Genomic DNA, 14,997 nt, shown 5'->3' with positions numbered 1-14,997 from the left:
GTGACAGGAGGAAGGGGGCAGGCTCACTAGTGGGGTGACAGGAGGAAGGGGAAGCAGGGTCACTAGTAAGGTGACAGGAGGAGGGGGGGAGCAGGGTCACTAGTGGAGTGATAGGGGGGGAGCAGGGTCACTAGTGGGGTGACAGGAGGAGGGGGAGCAGGGTCACTAGTGGAGTGACAGGAGGAGGGGGGCAGGCTCACTAGTGGGGTGACAGGAGGAAGGGGAAGCAGGTTCACAAGTAAGGTGACAGGAGGTGGGGGGAGCAGGGTCACTAGTGGGGTGATAGGGGGGGAGCAGGGTCACTAGTGTGGTGACAGGAGGAGGGGGGAGCAGGGTCACTAGTGGGGTGATAGGGGGGAGCAGGGTCACTAGTGGGGTGACAGGAGGAGGGGGAGCAGGGTCACTAGTGGGGTGATAGGAGGAGCGGGTAGCAGGGTCACCGGGGACCAGTCACTTGAGTCCACGGCTTCTTACCTCTCCATCGGCCCTGTCATGTTTCCCAAGGTCCTCGGGCAGCGTGCCCCGCTCTCCTTACAACAGACACCCCTGGAGCCGGACCCTCCTCCTTCTAGCTCCCGCCAGCTTCCCCTGCCTGACTTGACCTGTATCGCTCTGGCGCACGCTTATACCAACCAATAACAAAGCTCCTTGCTGTAAGGAGCTTTGCTATTGGTTATTTCAGGCACAGGCAGCATCGCTGCGCTGCCTGTGCCGTTCACAGCGCTCACTGCGCTGATGAATGTGGGGGAAAAGTCTAAGGCGTATTGGTACTCCTTAGACTTTTTCCAGTCGCACGGGCCGCATGACACAGCTTTGCGGGCTGGATATGGCCCGCGGGCCATATGTTGGGCATCACTGAGTTAAAGCGATAGGGGAATGAAAAGTTTATGCCAGGAATATGTTGATCAAAAGAAGTAGCAGTTATCAATTTTCAAATAGTATTTTAAATAAAGTAATCCAATTTTAATTTAAAGGGACACTTCCATTAGAAAGGGAATTTTTTATTCAATATTCATAGTAAACACAGTTTTTTATTTCAGCAATACTATGCCATTGAAAAGTGTAGCAGTAAACACAATTGAGAAGACCTCCTCTATAGATAGATAATCCACTGTCAGTTAACTGCTGCTGTGAGGGGAAATGTTGGGGTAATCTTCATGATGATAGTTGATGTAGAATTAGGATAGCAGAATCACAGCTGGGGGGGGGGGGGGGGGGTGACTCTTTGGTGGCGGGGATGGTATAATTGAAATGTTAACCAAGACTGTTTGACTGTTTGCTGTGCAAAGTCCAAATAAAGAGATGTTAAAGAGCCAGGACAGGAAGAATAATACTGGACATCCATCAGTTTTTTTTAATAAAAAAATTACATAGAATAGTCATATATAGGATGTGATAAACATTTCTTTATGGAACTGTCCCTTTAACAAACCGGTTTTACACTGGGCCTCTACTTACCATACTGAGCTTTAGTAAAGGTTCCTGCTACAGTTTTACAGGATGAATTATCGCCCCCGCATACGCCACATTTATCTTTTCTTGCTTTGGAATTTAAAACATGGTCACAGCCCGCTTGCTAAAAGGAAGAATAATGCTGGTTTAATACAGAAAATACTCCAGAATTATACTTCAAATATATGGTACTATTTGCTCTACAATGGTAAAATTTGTCTAGAAAGAGCAATAACATGAGAAAAACTGCTCTCACTAATGATTATTTAAATTCATAAGTGTATAGAGTGTATCACTCGATCCTATCTACTAGCAGAGGGCACAGCATTCTATTTTGCAACATGACTGGATGTATTTTAACTTGTGTTAAATATACAAACAATCTCCATATACTGTACGCAAATGACTACAAAAAACAAGAGGTAATTATAAAACATTTACATTTTTGTATCATACCCTGCATAATCCTTGAACACAGAGGTCATCAGTTTCAGGTGCGCAAGGTGTACCATCCATAACTCTGTCCTTTAACTGGTAATAAGATGATGTCCCAGAAACGCGACAAAACAGCTTGCACCGATCTTTCATTAGGACTGTACAAATAACAATGTATTCTCTGTTACTGTGAAGTGTCTGCTTCAATTACCGTCGCACTCTTATGGAAAGCAAGAAAATACCATTTATACTTACTGCCACTGTATTTCGGGATCCACCGTACGCTCGTTGTAAGACCATTGATGTTGAAATGTTTGCCATCATATTGAGAACACTGAACATCTCTAAAATCTTTTTTTCCTTTGGGACAAGAATCAGTGTTACAAGATCGGAACTTCATTCTTCTTCCCACACAATATTTTCCACCATTTTTTGGCCTGCAAAACATTTTCAGTAATAAAAGTAATATAATGTGTACCAATACTTAAAGGGGTTGTCTCACTTCAGCAAGTGGCATTTATCATGTAGAGAAAGTTAATACAAAGCACTTACTAATGTATTGTTGGTATCAATATTGCTAGATTCATTTTTCCCATACGTTCTACACTGCTCGTATCCATGGTTATGACCACCCTGCAATCCAACAGTGGTGGTCGTGATTGCACACTATAGGAAAAACAGCCAGGACAATGGGAGCGCACATAGGCTGGTGCTTTTTCTTACTGTGCAAGCACAGCCACCGCTTCTGGATTACAGGGTGGCTGTAACCTTGGAAACTAGTAGTGTATAATGTGATGAAAAAATGAATCCATCCAGCAAAGGTGGCAATATGCACAATCGCAATACATTAGTAAGAGCCTTGTATTAATTTGTATTAACAAAAAATAAATATTTGAAGTACATTCCAAATTCCAAGCTTTAGGTAAACTATTATGGGAATTTCATGTATGACATAGCTGCTATAAATAATATAATATTGGCACCTAAACGTGCCTTAATGCACACACATTCAATTAAACCCCAAGAACTGCTCTTTGCAGTGGCCCTTAGTTCTCTCTAATTGTAAGACATCATGTCCTAACAGAGGAAATGCTGATAGGATGATATTGTTGGTGCGAATGTAGAAGCAACATTACAAAAGTAATAATGGGACAACCTTTTTAATAGCCACTCATTAAAATGTCCCAGTTTTCCCAGTTCTCTTGAAGACTTCTTCGTTTGGAAATGTTCCTGTATGGCATATGATGGAACAAGCTACTGTACATATGCCTAATAAACGATATGGCTTCATATGAAATCGAAGGCATAGAGGGGTACAGTAGGGTGTTCATGAATCTCTATGGTGGACCCATGACAAGCCATAATAAAGCATTGTGCATGAGGTAATGAGTTTACGACATTTTTATAAACACCTTTACACGCTTATTAGAATATACAGTCCCGATCAAAAGTTTAAGACTACTTGAAAAATTGCAAAAAATCATATTTAGCATGGCTGGATCTTAACAAGGTTCCAAGTAGAGCTTCAACATGCAACAAGAAGAAATGACAGTGGGACAAAACATTTTTTGAGCATTCAATTTAATGAAAGCAACGAATAAACTGAAACAGGCTGTTTTTCAGTTGATCAAAAGTTTAGGACCAGATGCCTTTAAAAGGCCAAATCTGTGCAAAGATGTGGATTCATTGTCATTTTCTGTCAGGTAGTCACACGTTGTGATGGCAAAGGCAAAAAAAACTCTCCCTTTTTGAACGTGGTCGGGTTGTTGAACTGCAGAAGCAGGGTCTCTCACAGCGCGCCATCGCTGCTGAGGTGGGACGCAGTAAGACAGTCATTTGGAATTTCTTAAATGATCCTGAGGGTTATGGAACAAAAAAGTCAAGTGGAAGACCCAAAAAAATGTCATCAGCAGAGGATCCAATTGGCTGTCCGTCAAGACACTAGACGATCCTCGACCCAAATGAAGGCCCTTACTGGTGCTGACTTCAGCCCCACAACCATCAGACGGCATCTGAGACTGAAGGGCTTCAAAAACCAAAAACGTCTTCAAAGACCTCGTTTCCTTGAACGCCACAGAGCTGCTCGTTTGGACTTTCCAAGAAAGCACCAAACATGGGACATTCAAAGGTGGAAGAAAGTTTTATTCTCTGATGAGAAAAAAATGTAACCTTGATGGTCCTGATGGTTTCCAACGTTACTGGCATGACAAGCAGATCCCACCTGAGATGTTTTCTAGGCGCCACAGTGGAGGGGGCGCCATAATGGTCTGGGGTGCTTTTTCCTTCCGTGGAACAATGGAGCTTCAGGAAGTGCAGGGGCGTCAAACGGCCGCTGGCTATGTCCAGATGTTGTAGAGAGCATTCCTCATGACTGAAGGCCCTCGTCTGTGTGGTAACGACTGGGTTTTTCAACAGGACAACGCTACAGTACACAATGCCCGCAGGACAAATGACTTCTTCCAGGAGAATAACATCACTCTTTTGGCCCATCCTGCGTGTTCCCCTGATCTAAATCCAAATGAGAACCTTTGGGGATGGATGGCAAGGAAACCTTACAAAAATGGACAACAGTTCCAGACAGTAGATGGCCTTCGTGCGGCCGTCTTCACCACTTGGAGAAATGTTCCCACTCACCTCATGGAAACGCTTGCATCAAGCATGCCGAAACGAATTTTTGAAGTGATAAACAATAACGGCGGAGGTACTCATTACTGAGTTCATGTTTGGTGGTTGGATTTCTGTTTTGGGGGGGGTTTAGTTTTTTTTTTGGAGGTGTGTTCCTAAACTTTTGATCAGCTGAAAAACAGCCTGTTTCAGTTTATTTGTTGTTTTCATTAAATTGAATGCTCAAAAAATGTTTTGTCTCACTCCCATTTCTTCTTGTTGCATGTTGAAGCTCTGTATGGAACCTTGTTAAGATCCAGCCATGCTAAATATGATTTTTTGCCATTTTTCAAGTGGTCTTAAACTTTTGATCAGGACTGTATCTGCCTAATGCATATTTTTTCCTCTCATATAAAGGATTCACATTAGTTTGGCACAATCATCCGGTTATTATTCCATGCTGTTGTGAACAAATGTTTCAGAATTCTCCAGTGCAAAAGATGAAAGACTATTTAATGAGGCATAACAATAAAACTGAACAAATAACAAAGATGATAAAATGTACAGTCATACTTTTCTGCTGTCCTTGAGGCCCCTACTAAAGGGCATCTGTCAGCATGAACAACCCTTCTAAGGCCTCTTTCACACTTGCGTTGTTGGGATCCGGCATGCACTTCCGTTGCCGGAGGTGCCTGCCGGATCCGGAAAAACGCAAGTGTACTGAAAGCATTTGAAGACGGAACCGTCTTCCAAATGCTTTCAGTGTTACTATGGCACCCAGGACGCTATTAAAGTCCTGGTTGCCATAGTAGGAGCGGGGAGCGGGGGAGCGGTATACTTACAGTCCGTGCGGCTCCCGGGGCGCTCCAGAATGACGTCAGAGCGCCCCATGCGCATGGATGACGTGATCACATGGATCACGTGATCCATGCGCTTGGGGCGCCCTGACGTCACTCTGGAGCGCCCGGGGAGCCGCACGGACGGTAAGTACACTGCTCCCCCGCTCCCCACTACACTTACCATGGCTGTCAGGACTTTAGCGTCCCGGCAGCCATGGTAACCACTCTGAAAAAGCTAAATGTCGGCTCCGGCAATTCGCCGAAACGACGTTTAGCTTAAGGCCGGATCCGGATCAATGCCTTCCAATGGGCATTAATTACGGATCCGGCCTTGCGGCAAGTGTTCCGGATTTTTGGCCGGAGCAAAAAGCGCAGCATGCTGCGGTATTTTCTCCGGCCAACAAACGTTCCGTACCGGAACTGAAGACATCCTGATGCATCCTGAACGATTACTCTCCATTCAGAATGCATTAGGATAATCCTGATCAGGATTCTTCCGGCATAGAGCCCCGACGACGGAACTCTATGCCGGAAGACAAGAACGCAGGTGTGAAAGAGCCCTAAACCAGACATTCTGCCTGGTGGGGTTGATTATGCTGATTAAAGCAATGCCTTTGTTATATCTGTTGGTGGAACCGTTGTTGAGATATATTCTGGTTCATGCACCAAGAGGCCAGACTGATCCCTTGGAGAAGCGCACTTGTAATACCCCTCTGAGCTGGGCACTCTCCCTTGAGATGTCTAGCCCTGTATTTTCATGCCTATGCTGTAAGACTAGGAGAACATATGATCCTCAGGATCCTTCCAGCAGTTGTGCTCTTCCTAGCTGAGAGTGGAAAAGCATATCTGCTGGGAGAATCATGTGTTCTCCTCCTCGTACAGCCCTCTCTCCCTGGTCCAGAGGCTTCACTGTCACCAACGAGCACAGGGACCCACATATATTCTGGACCACATTAGCAAAATCATGTATTCATATTGGGAAGCATGATTTTGCTAACACACTGACACCAACAATGCCATATTCTGCATTATTACTTGGTCCACACCACTGGACCAGCGATGACTATTCATTCCAGAATATTTATCACACCACTCTGTCACCAACACTAGCATTTTTTTTTTTTTTTTTTTTTTTTTTTTGTGTTTTAGTCACGCAGGCACAAAAATACAGGGGGAAGGGGAATGCCCAGCTCTGAGGGTTGTTAAGTGAGGGCTCAGTCCAGTCCCTTGGTGTTCAAACCAGATCATTTACATATTACTAAATATGCAAATATCTCTACAACAGTTTTACCTACAGACATAACAAAAGTATTGTTTTAATCAGAATGATCACACCTACCAAGCAGTATGGCTGGTTTAATATCATTGATCATGCTGGCAGATGCTCTTTAAAGTAGAACTCTTGCAAAAAAAATTATTCTCTGACCTGCTAGAAAGTGATATCATGTGACCAACTCTCTGATCTCCAACTGACACAGGAAGTCTGTTACTTCTCCATTCATTCCTAGGAGACTGAAGCTTCCATAGGAATACATGGAGAAGCAGACTTCCTGTAGACACATAAGATGCTGTGTTATTTGGAGAGGCAGAGTGTTGGTCACATGACACGGCTGAGGATCAGAAGGGAGGTTATAACTCACAAATACACTCACTTGTAATAAGATTACCTTCACTACAGATTACATCATGTACCTTTCTAGCAGGTCAGAGAATAACATTTTTTGCGCGAGTTCTTCTTTAAATATTATTTTTAGTAATGTATGGAAGGAAGCTATATTTACATAAATATATAGAAAATACATCAGCTCTACAGCTTACTCAGGATGATTGCAATTTCTAGCAGAAGTTTTGATTCCACCACCACAGCTTCTTGAGCATGAGCTGTAAGGCTCCCAAGGACCCCATTCACCATCCACAGTACGGGCATTCGTTACTTTGTCTACACAAAGACCCCGACGGCAATGCTATTCAATAAACAAAATTAAATACATATATAATAATAAAAAGATAGAAGAAAATACAAAACATTGTCAAAGGTTCCTCATAAAACCCTATGTACAAATTAGATTTAAAATGTGTAGTTCTAATAACTGCATTTTTTCAGTTGCTACAATATCTGACTGTACTTAAGTTGTGCAGTGCTACAATATTGATGATCCATCCTCAGTCATAAATGTCAGACAGGCGGGTGTCTAACTCCTGGCACCCCACTGATCAGCTGTTTTAAGAGGTAGCAAGCGCTTGTGCAAGCGCTACTTTCGACCAAATTTCTGACTGTTAACCCATATGTATGGCAGGCTTAAAGAGGACCTGTCACCACTACTGACATGCCTGTTTTAAAAGTTTCATGCATTCCCTATGTAATAACAATTCTGGAACATCTATTCTTATGTCTGTATGTTGTGCCATTCCTGTATTATTTCTACTAGAAGTTATGGATGAATTGCTAGCAGTCTGCAGTAAGGGTACAGAGGGGTGGTAACAAGTTGGGGTCTGACAACAATGGCAGCACTGATTGGATAGAGTCAGTTTGTGTAGGTACACCCACAACTGGTTACCTCCCCTCTGTACCCTTACTACAGACTGCTAGCAATTCATTCATAATTACTAGTAGAAATAATACAGGAATAGTACAACATAGAGTCATAAGAACAGATGTTCCAGAATTGTTATTACATGGGGAATGCATGGAGCTATTAAAACAGGCATGTCAGGAGTGGTGAAAGGTCCTCTTTAATACTTTGCACAGCTGAGAGTTTGCTACAGTATTATCCAACCTAGGAAATCATCTGTCAGCTAAACAGATCAGAAGCGCAAATGTCTCTCCTGCCAAATCTAGGGTATCAGCGTAAGTAAAATATAATCACCCTAAAGTCTTTCTTGAAGATAATTATCTAGACTGGATGACCAAATATGTCATGTACTGGATTGCAGCCATTAACAAAGTATATGTTTTATCATTTACTGACAGTACACAAAGACCCTGTAAACAGTAAGGAAATTAAAATATGGTACATTATAAGTAATATTCAATTAAAAAGTATAAAAATAAAAAACGTTATTAAAAAGGGTGAAGAAGGGGATGTTTCAGTTTTAGCATCGTGTGAAGGACTCCCCTTATTACTGAGAATGAGGGCTTATGTTCCTATACCCAACCAGAGAGTTGCCTTGTTAAAAACGGTCACAAGTAAAAAAAAAAAAAAAAAAAAGAGGGGTTTGCTTTGGGACTAATTAATTCTCCTTTACCTAAAGAGAAAATATATGGTACCTACCTTTCCAGGACCACAGTCACTTCCATCTGCTAAAGGCATATGTTGAGTTAAACATCCTTTATGCATTCCTTCTGTACTTGTGCACCACAAGCGCTTGCACTGTTTCTGTTTAAAAACAAATGAATTATAAATTTTTTATACTTACCTTCTTTTAGCAGCGTAAAATCTACTATATCATTAATAAAAATAAATCACAATCACTTCACTTAGGCCACTTAGACGGTTTTGATAACTGAGGCTCGATGAGTCAGAAACTGTAACTGCATCCTCTGCCAATTCTTACTTGTGGTAGACAGAAGAAGAGGTCTCTGAACTCTTTCATGTCCTTACATATCCAAACTCTATTCAAAGGGGTATTTGCGTCTGCAAAAAGTTGTTTAGGCTACTTTCACACTAGGGTTAATATTTTCCGGTATTCAGATCCGTCATAGAGGCTCAATATCGGAAACAAAAATGCTTCAGTTTTGTCCCCATTCATTGTCAATGGGGACAAAACATAACTGAACAGAACGGAATGATCCAAAATGCATTCCTCTCCGTTTCCATACCGGAGAGCAAACTGCAGCATGATGCATTTTGATTTCCGTCCTTGGATGTGGAGCAAGACGGATCAGTCATGACACACAATGCAAGTCAATGGGGACGGATCTCTGCCACAATAGAAAACGGATCCGTCCTCCATTGACTTCCAATGGAGTTCATGACGGATCCATCTTGGCTATGTTAAAGATAATACAACCGGATCCGTTCATAACAGATGCAGATGGCTGTATTATCAGTAAAGGAAGCGTTTTTGGTGAACCCTGCCAGATCCAGTAAAAACTCTAGTGTGAAAGTAGCCTAAGATACACTGATATGCTAAAGTCAAGCTTAGGTTATTGATAAACCTATCAAATTCAAGCAAAATACCTGTCATTGCTTAACCCCTTAAAGACCGGGCCTATTTCCATTTTTACATTTTGTATTTTTCCTCCCCACGTCCCAATAGCCGTAACTTATTTATTTTTCCGTTCACATAGCTATATGAGGGATTATTGTTTGCGGGAAAAGATGCATTTTTTAATGCCACCATTTAATTCACCATGTCTTGTATTATAAAATGGGGAAAAAATTATTTGTGTAAAAAAAAAAAAAAGGAAATTCCTCCAAGGTTTTTGGGGTTTTGACATCACAGCGTTCACAATGAACTAAAAATAACCTGATGTCCTTATTCTGCGGCTAAATACAAATGCGGTGATACCAAACTTGAATAGTTTTTTTTTGTTTGTTTTACTACTTTAAAAAGAATTAAAACCTTTGGAAAAATCAAAATTTTCTTTGCATCGCTGTATTCTGACAACCATAACTTTTTGATATTTCAGGCTAAAAAAGCTGTATAAGGGCTTGATTTTTATTCAATTCACCGTTATTCAATTTTTTTGGGGGACAAGATGGCAAAAAATGGAAAATCCCGTGTTTTTCATTTTTCTTTCCGTTACGGCGTTTACTGCACAGGATTTTTTCATATATATTTTAATGGTTCAGACATTTTCGGATGCGGCGACACCCAATATGTTTATTTTTTTTATTGTTTATATATTTTTTAAATGCAAAATTGGGAAAGGGGGGTGATTTAAACTTTTAATCTATTGGTTTTTAAAAATTTTCTTTAACTTTAATATAACTATTAGCCCCCATAGGGGCCTAGTACTTGGTATTTTTTTATCCCCTCTCCTATTCACCATAATAGAGATCTATTAGGGTGAATATGATTTCTACAGTCTCTATTCTGAGCTGTGCCTCCTGCATAGCTCAGCATGGAGAAAGCTATGGCAGGCCTGGATTGCTTCAGCAGCGTCCAGGCTGCTATGGCAACTGAATGAAACCCCGCAATTTCACTGCTGGGGCTCCGATCGGAAGGAAGAGGGAGCCGCATCCCTGAGGCACCTGAGGCTTTAAGTGACAGGGGCGACGCGATCGCAGCTTCCTGTCAGTGTGGGCGGGTGCCGGCTGTATGATACAGCTGCACCTGTCGTGCATGGAGCAGGTGTACGGCGTTATGGGTTAAATGGATCCGCCCCGGGTGCCGGATCTCAGGGGGTTCCAGAGTCCAGAAGCAATGAGCGCTTCCATCAATACAGATGGAAGCGCTCATTGCTGGAGCGCTGGGAGCTGATGTCCTGTCACTCACCACTCAGCTCTCCACGCTCCTGCACTCCTTCAGGCCGGCAGCGCACAGAATGATGAATCGGGGAGACTTCTCCTTCTGCTCCACCATTCAGCCTGCAGGCACAGATCACGCTGTCGGCCTGTGTGGGCAGAGCCAGCAGCCCGGGAATCTGCACAAGCTCCCTGTGCCTGCCTCCACTCTGGAGGGGGCACAATGAGCATTGCTAATGTGAAGGGGGCACAATGGGCATTTCTGCTATGGAGAGGGCATTACTACTCTGAAGGGGGCACAGAGGGCATTATAACTGTGAAGGGGGCACAATGGGCATTACTAGCACAGAGGGCATTACTACTATTAAGGGGGCACAATGGGGATTTCTACCATGGAGGGGGCACAGAGGGCATTATTACTATTAAGGGGGCACAATGGGCATTATTACTCTGAAGGGGGTACAATGGACATTACTACTATTAAGGGGCATTATTACTGTGAAGGAGACACAATGGGGATTATAACTATGAAGGGGGCACAATGGGGATTATTACTGTGAGGGGCACAATGGGGATTATTACTGTGAAGGGGGCACAAAGAGGGCATTACAACTGTGAGGAGAGGCACAATGAAGGGATAAGTACTTTAAGGGAGCAAAATGTGGGCATAACTACCGTTAGGGGGCACACATCTGCACAAAACTAATGTGAAGGTTGTACAATGAGGGCAATACTACTGTGAGGGGTACGATTTTTTTTAAGTTTGGGGGTGGGTGGGCAAAGAAAGGACCCACCCCGGTTGCCAAACAACCTAGGCACACCACTGTATGTCAGTATTATACAGTATATCGCTATTGTTACATCATGTCAAAGGGAGCAAGACAATTGTGTCCAATAGCTATGTACAAGAACACACCTGACTCACTACAGGATTTATTACACATGACACAATATGATTTTGTGCTGTTTGCCAGGTAACTCTCTCACCTGTAGTTCTAATATGTTACCCTATACTAAGGCAGCATATTACACTCATAGATCTGGTTTCATCATTTGAATAAAGCCTCATTCAGACGACCATATGAATGAGTCCGCATCCATTCCGCAATTTTGCGGAACGGGTGCGGACCCATTAATTTCAATGGGGCCGCAAAAGATGCAGACAGCAAGAAAGATAGAGCAAGTCCTATTATTGTCCACAATCGCGGACAAGAATAGGCATTTCTATCATAGTGTCGGTCATGTGCGGGCCACAAAATGAGGAAACGCACGCGGCCGGTATCAGTGTTTTGCGGATCCGCAAAACACTCCAGCCATCTGAATGAGCCCTAAGGGTAACAAAAAATAAAAACTTACCATATACGGGCAAACTTGTGACCCTTTGCCAAACATCAGCTCACATTGTTTGTTGGCATCGTATATTACACCAGGTAACTGATTTGAAAAATCATAGACACGTCCACTGGGCCTATCAAGGAGACATTCTCCATAGCCAGTACTATAAAAAAAAAAAATGGAATCAAAGTTGTAAGTGAGAAATCTGTGCCTTGATGTGAAAATCAGAATTTGGGCTAATGCACGTGTCAGAGGTCATAGAAGCAGTATGACTCCTTTTTATGAAGCTGCACAGCCTCTATGAGGCTACAAGTATTCCTTAGGCCCCCTGCACACGACCGTTTTTTTTCCCCATTTACTGGACGTTTTTTGCGTTCCGTATACGGTCCGTATACGGAACCATTCATTTCAATGGTTCCGCCAAAAAACCGGAATGTACTCCGTATGCATTCCGTTTCCGTATTTCCGTTCAGTTTAAGGATAGAACATGTCCTATTATTGCCCGCAAATCACGTTCCGTGGCTCTATTCAAGTCAATGGGTCCGCAAAAAAACGGAACACATACGGAAATGCATCCGTATGTCTTCCGTTTCCGTTCTTTGCGGAACCATCTATTGAAAATGTTATGCCCAGCCCAATTTTATCTATGTAATTACTGTATACTGTGTATGCCATACGGAAAAACGGAACGGAAAAAACGGAACAGAAACGGAAACAGAAAACGGAACAACGGATCCGTGAAAAAACGGACCGCAAAACACTGAAAAAGCCATACGGTCGTGTGCAAGAGGCTTTATAGGGGAGAATGTCTCCACATAGACAAAGCCTGGTGGAGCATTCCATGTCTGATCTGACTGCAAAAAAACCTACGTATGCATACGCCAAAAAAAATCCTTCCTGGTTATGTGATGATCACACAAGTACTTGCCCTGTTAGTAGACAAAACTGAAAAGAAAAAAGTTGGTATGGAGCTAGCCAGCAGAAAAATGTTTGATTGCTCTAATTATGTGAAACAAAATAAGAGTCTTGTAGGTATGTGAGCAAAAATGAAAGCAAGGCTGGGTTCACATCATGTTTTACCCATCCTCTTAACGTATACACGGATGCCTCAGACTGATGCCATACAGTGGCATCCGTTCACCATAGAGTTCCATTGTAAAAGAAAAGTATACTTTTTTTTATAATTGTAAAATAAAAAAACGTATTTTTTTCACCAGACTGTGCAGGACATAAGAACGTGGTGTGCTGCATTTTTGTATATTTTTATTTTTTTGTAACATATACGGAGGCATAAAACGTGATGTGAACCCTGATGTTAAAAGGCAAGCTTTTGAGACAACTTAGGCTAAGTTCACACGGCGAGATTTCCGCACGGGAGCACTGCGTGATGTGAACACATTGCACCCGCACTGAATCCGGACCCATTCATTTCTATGGGGCTGTGCACATGAGTGGTGATTTTCACACATCACTTGTGTGTTGCGTGAAAATCGCAGCATGCTCTATATTGTGCGTTTATCACGCACGCAGGCCCCATAGAAGTGAATGGGGCTGCGTGAAAATCACAAGCATCCGCAAGCAAGTGCTGATGTGGTGCGATTTTCACGCATGGTTGCTAAGATGAGTCTATTCACTGTATTATTTTCCCTTATAACATGGTTATAAGGGAAAATAATAGCACTCTTTTATACAGAATGCTTAGTACAAGGGTACAATTGAGGGTTAAAAAATTACTTCTTACTTCTTCAATCATGAGCTGCCGGCTAAAGGACCTGTGGTGACATCAGATCACATGGTCCAATTACATGGTCCATCACCACGGTGATGAGCTCAGTGACGTCACCACAGGTCCTTTGACAGGTCCTGAAGAAAGAACAGGAGACCGGCAGCTACGTGATCAATTGGAGGAGGTGAGTTAATTTTTTATTTTTTTTTAACCCTCAATTGACCTTGTACTAAGCATTCTGTATTAAAGAATGCTATTATTTTCCCTTATACCATGTTATAAGGGAAAATAATTTAATCTACACACAACCTAACCCAAACCTGAACTTTAGTGAAGAAGTTCGGGTCTGGGTACCACATTCAGTTTTTTATCACGCGTGTGCAAAACGCATTGCACACGCGTGATAAAAACTGAACAACGGAACGCAATCGCAGTCAAAACTGACTGCAATTGCGTACCTACTCGCGTGGGTTTGCCGCAATGCACCCGGGACGCATCCGTAGCCAAAACGTGACGCCCGTGTGAACCCAGCCTTAGGTCTCTTCATCAGGCACAGTACAACTATACCTGCCAGATGTATGACTACAGACCTGTATAGCTGATGAAGAGATCTAAGTTGTATTGAAAGCTTGCTATGTATTTTCTTTTATATGTGTTACCCATTGAAAGGTATCATACAGATTCTTAACTCATCGAGTTATCTTGAAACAAAAGCCACTGAAAAACAATTGAAGGTGTTTGCTTAATGCATTTAGTTTAGATAACACTTCTCATAAAGCATGTGTGATAACTCTACTACATCCGTACCTGCAAGACTCTTAGGCTGGGTTCACACGGGCGTTGCGGGAAAATGTGCGGGTGCGTTGCGGGAACACCAGCGATTTTTACGCGCGAGTGCAAAACATTGTAATGCATTTTGCACTCGCGTGAGTAAAATCGCGCATGTTTGGTACCCAAACCCGAACTTCTTCACAGAAGTTCGGGCTTGGGATCGGTGTTCTGTAGATTGTATTATTTTCCCCTGTAACATGGTTATAAGGGAAAATAATAGCATTCTGAATACAGAATGCATAGTAAACTAACGCTGGAGGGGTTAAAAAAAAATTTCAAATAATTTAACTCACCTTAGTCCACTTGATCGCGTAGCCAGGCATCTCCTTCTGTCTCCTTTGTTGAACAGGACCTGTGGTGAGCA

At 42.5% G+C, this 14,997-nt stretch overlaps 1 protein-coding gene across 2 annotated transcripts in view; it reads right to left on the bottom strand.

The window, feature by feature from the left end:
* ADAMTS20 (ADAM metallopeptidase with thrombospondin type 1 motif 20) overlaps nt 1-14,997 on the bottom strand; it is a 289,696-nt gene that overhangs the window by 147,632 nt on the left and 127,067 nt on the right. For both annotated transcript variants that reach the window (XM_040410795.1, XM_040410806.1), the window contains exons 10-15: nt 12,098-12,239; nt 8,603-8,707; nt 7,149-7,294; nt 2,143-2,324; nt 1,909-2,045; nt 1,459-1,576 (exon numbers count right to left, since the gene is read on the bottom strand). In XM_040410795.1, coding sequence (XP_040266729.1) covers nt 1,459-1,576; nt 1,909-2,045; nt 2,143-2,324; nt 7,149-7,294; nt 8,603-8,707; nt 12,098-12,239 — 830 coding nt within the window. The remainder of the gene's footprint in view (nt 1-1,458; nt 1,577-1,908; nt 2,046-2,142; nt 2,325-7,148; nt 7,295-8,602; nt 8,708-12,097; nt 12,240-14,997) is intronic.

Source organism: Bufo bufo, chromosome 1 (genome assembly GCF_905171765.1).
Source record: "Bufo bufo chromosome 1, aBufBuf1.1, whole genome shotgun sequence".
Taxonomy (NCBI): Eukaryota; Metazoa; Chordata; class Amphibia; order Anura; family Bufonidae; genus Bufo; species Bufo bufo.
Note: the sequence above shows the minus strand (reverse complement) of the source record. Positions and strands in the feature narration are given on the sequence as shown.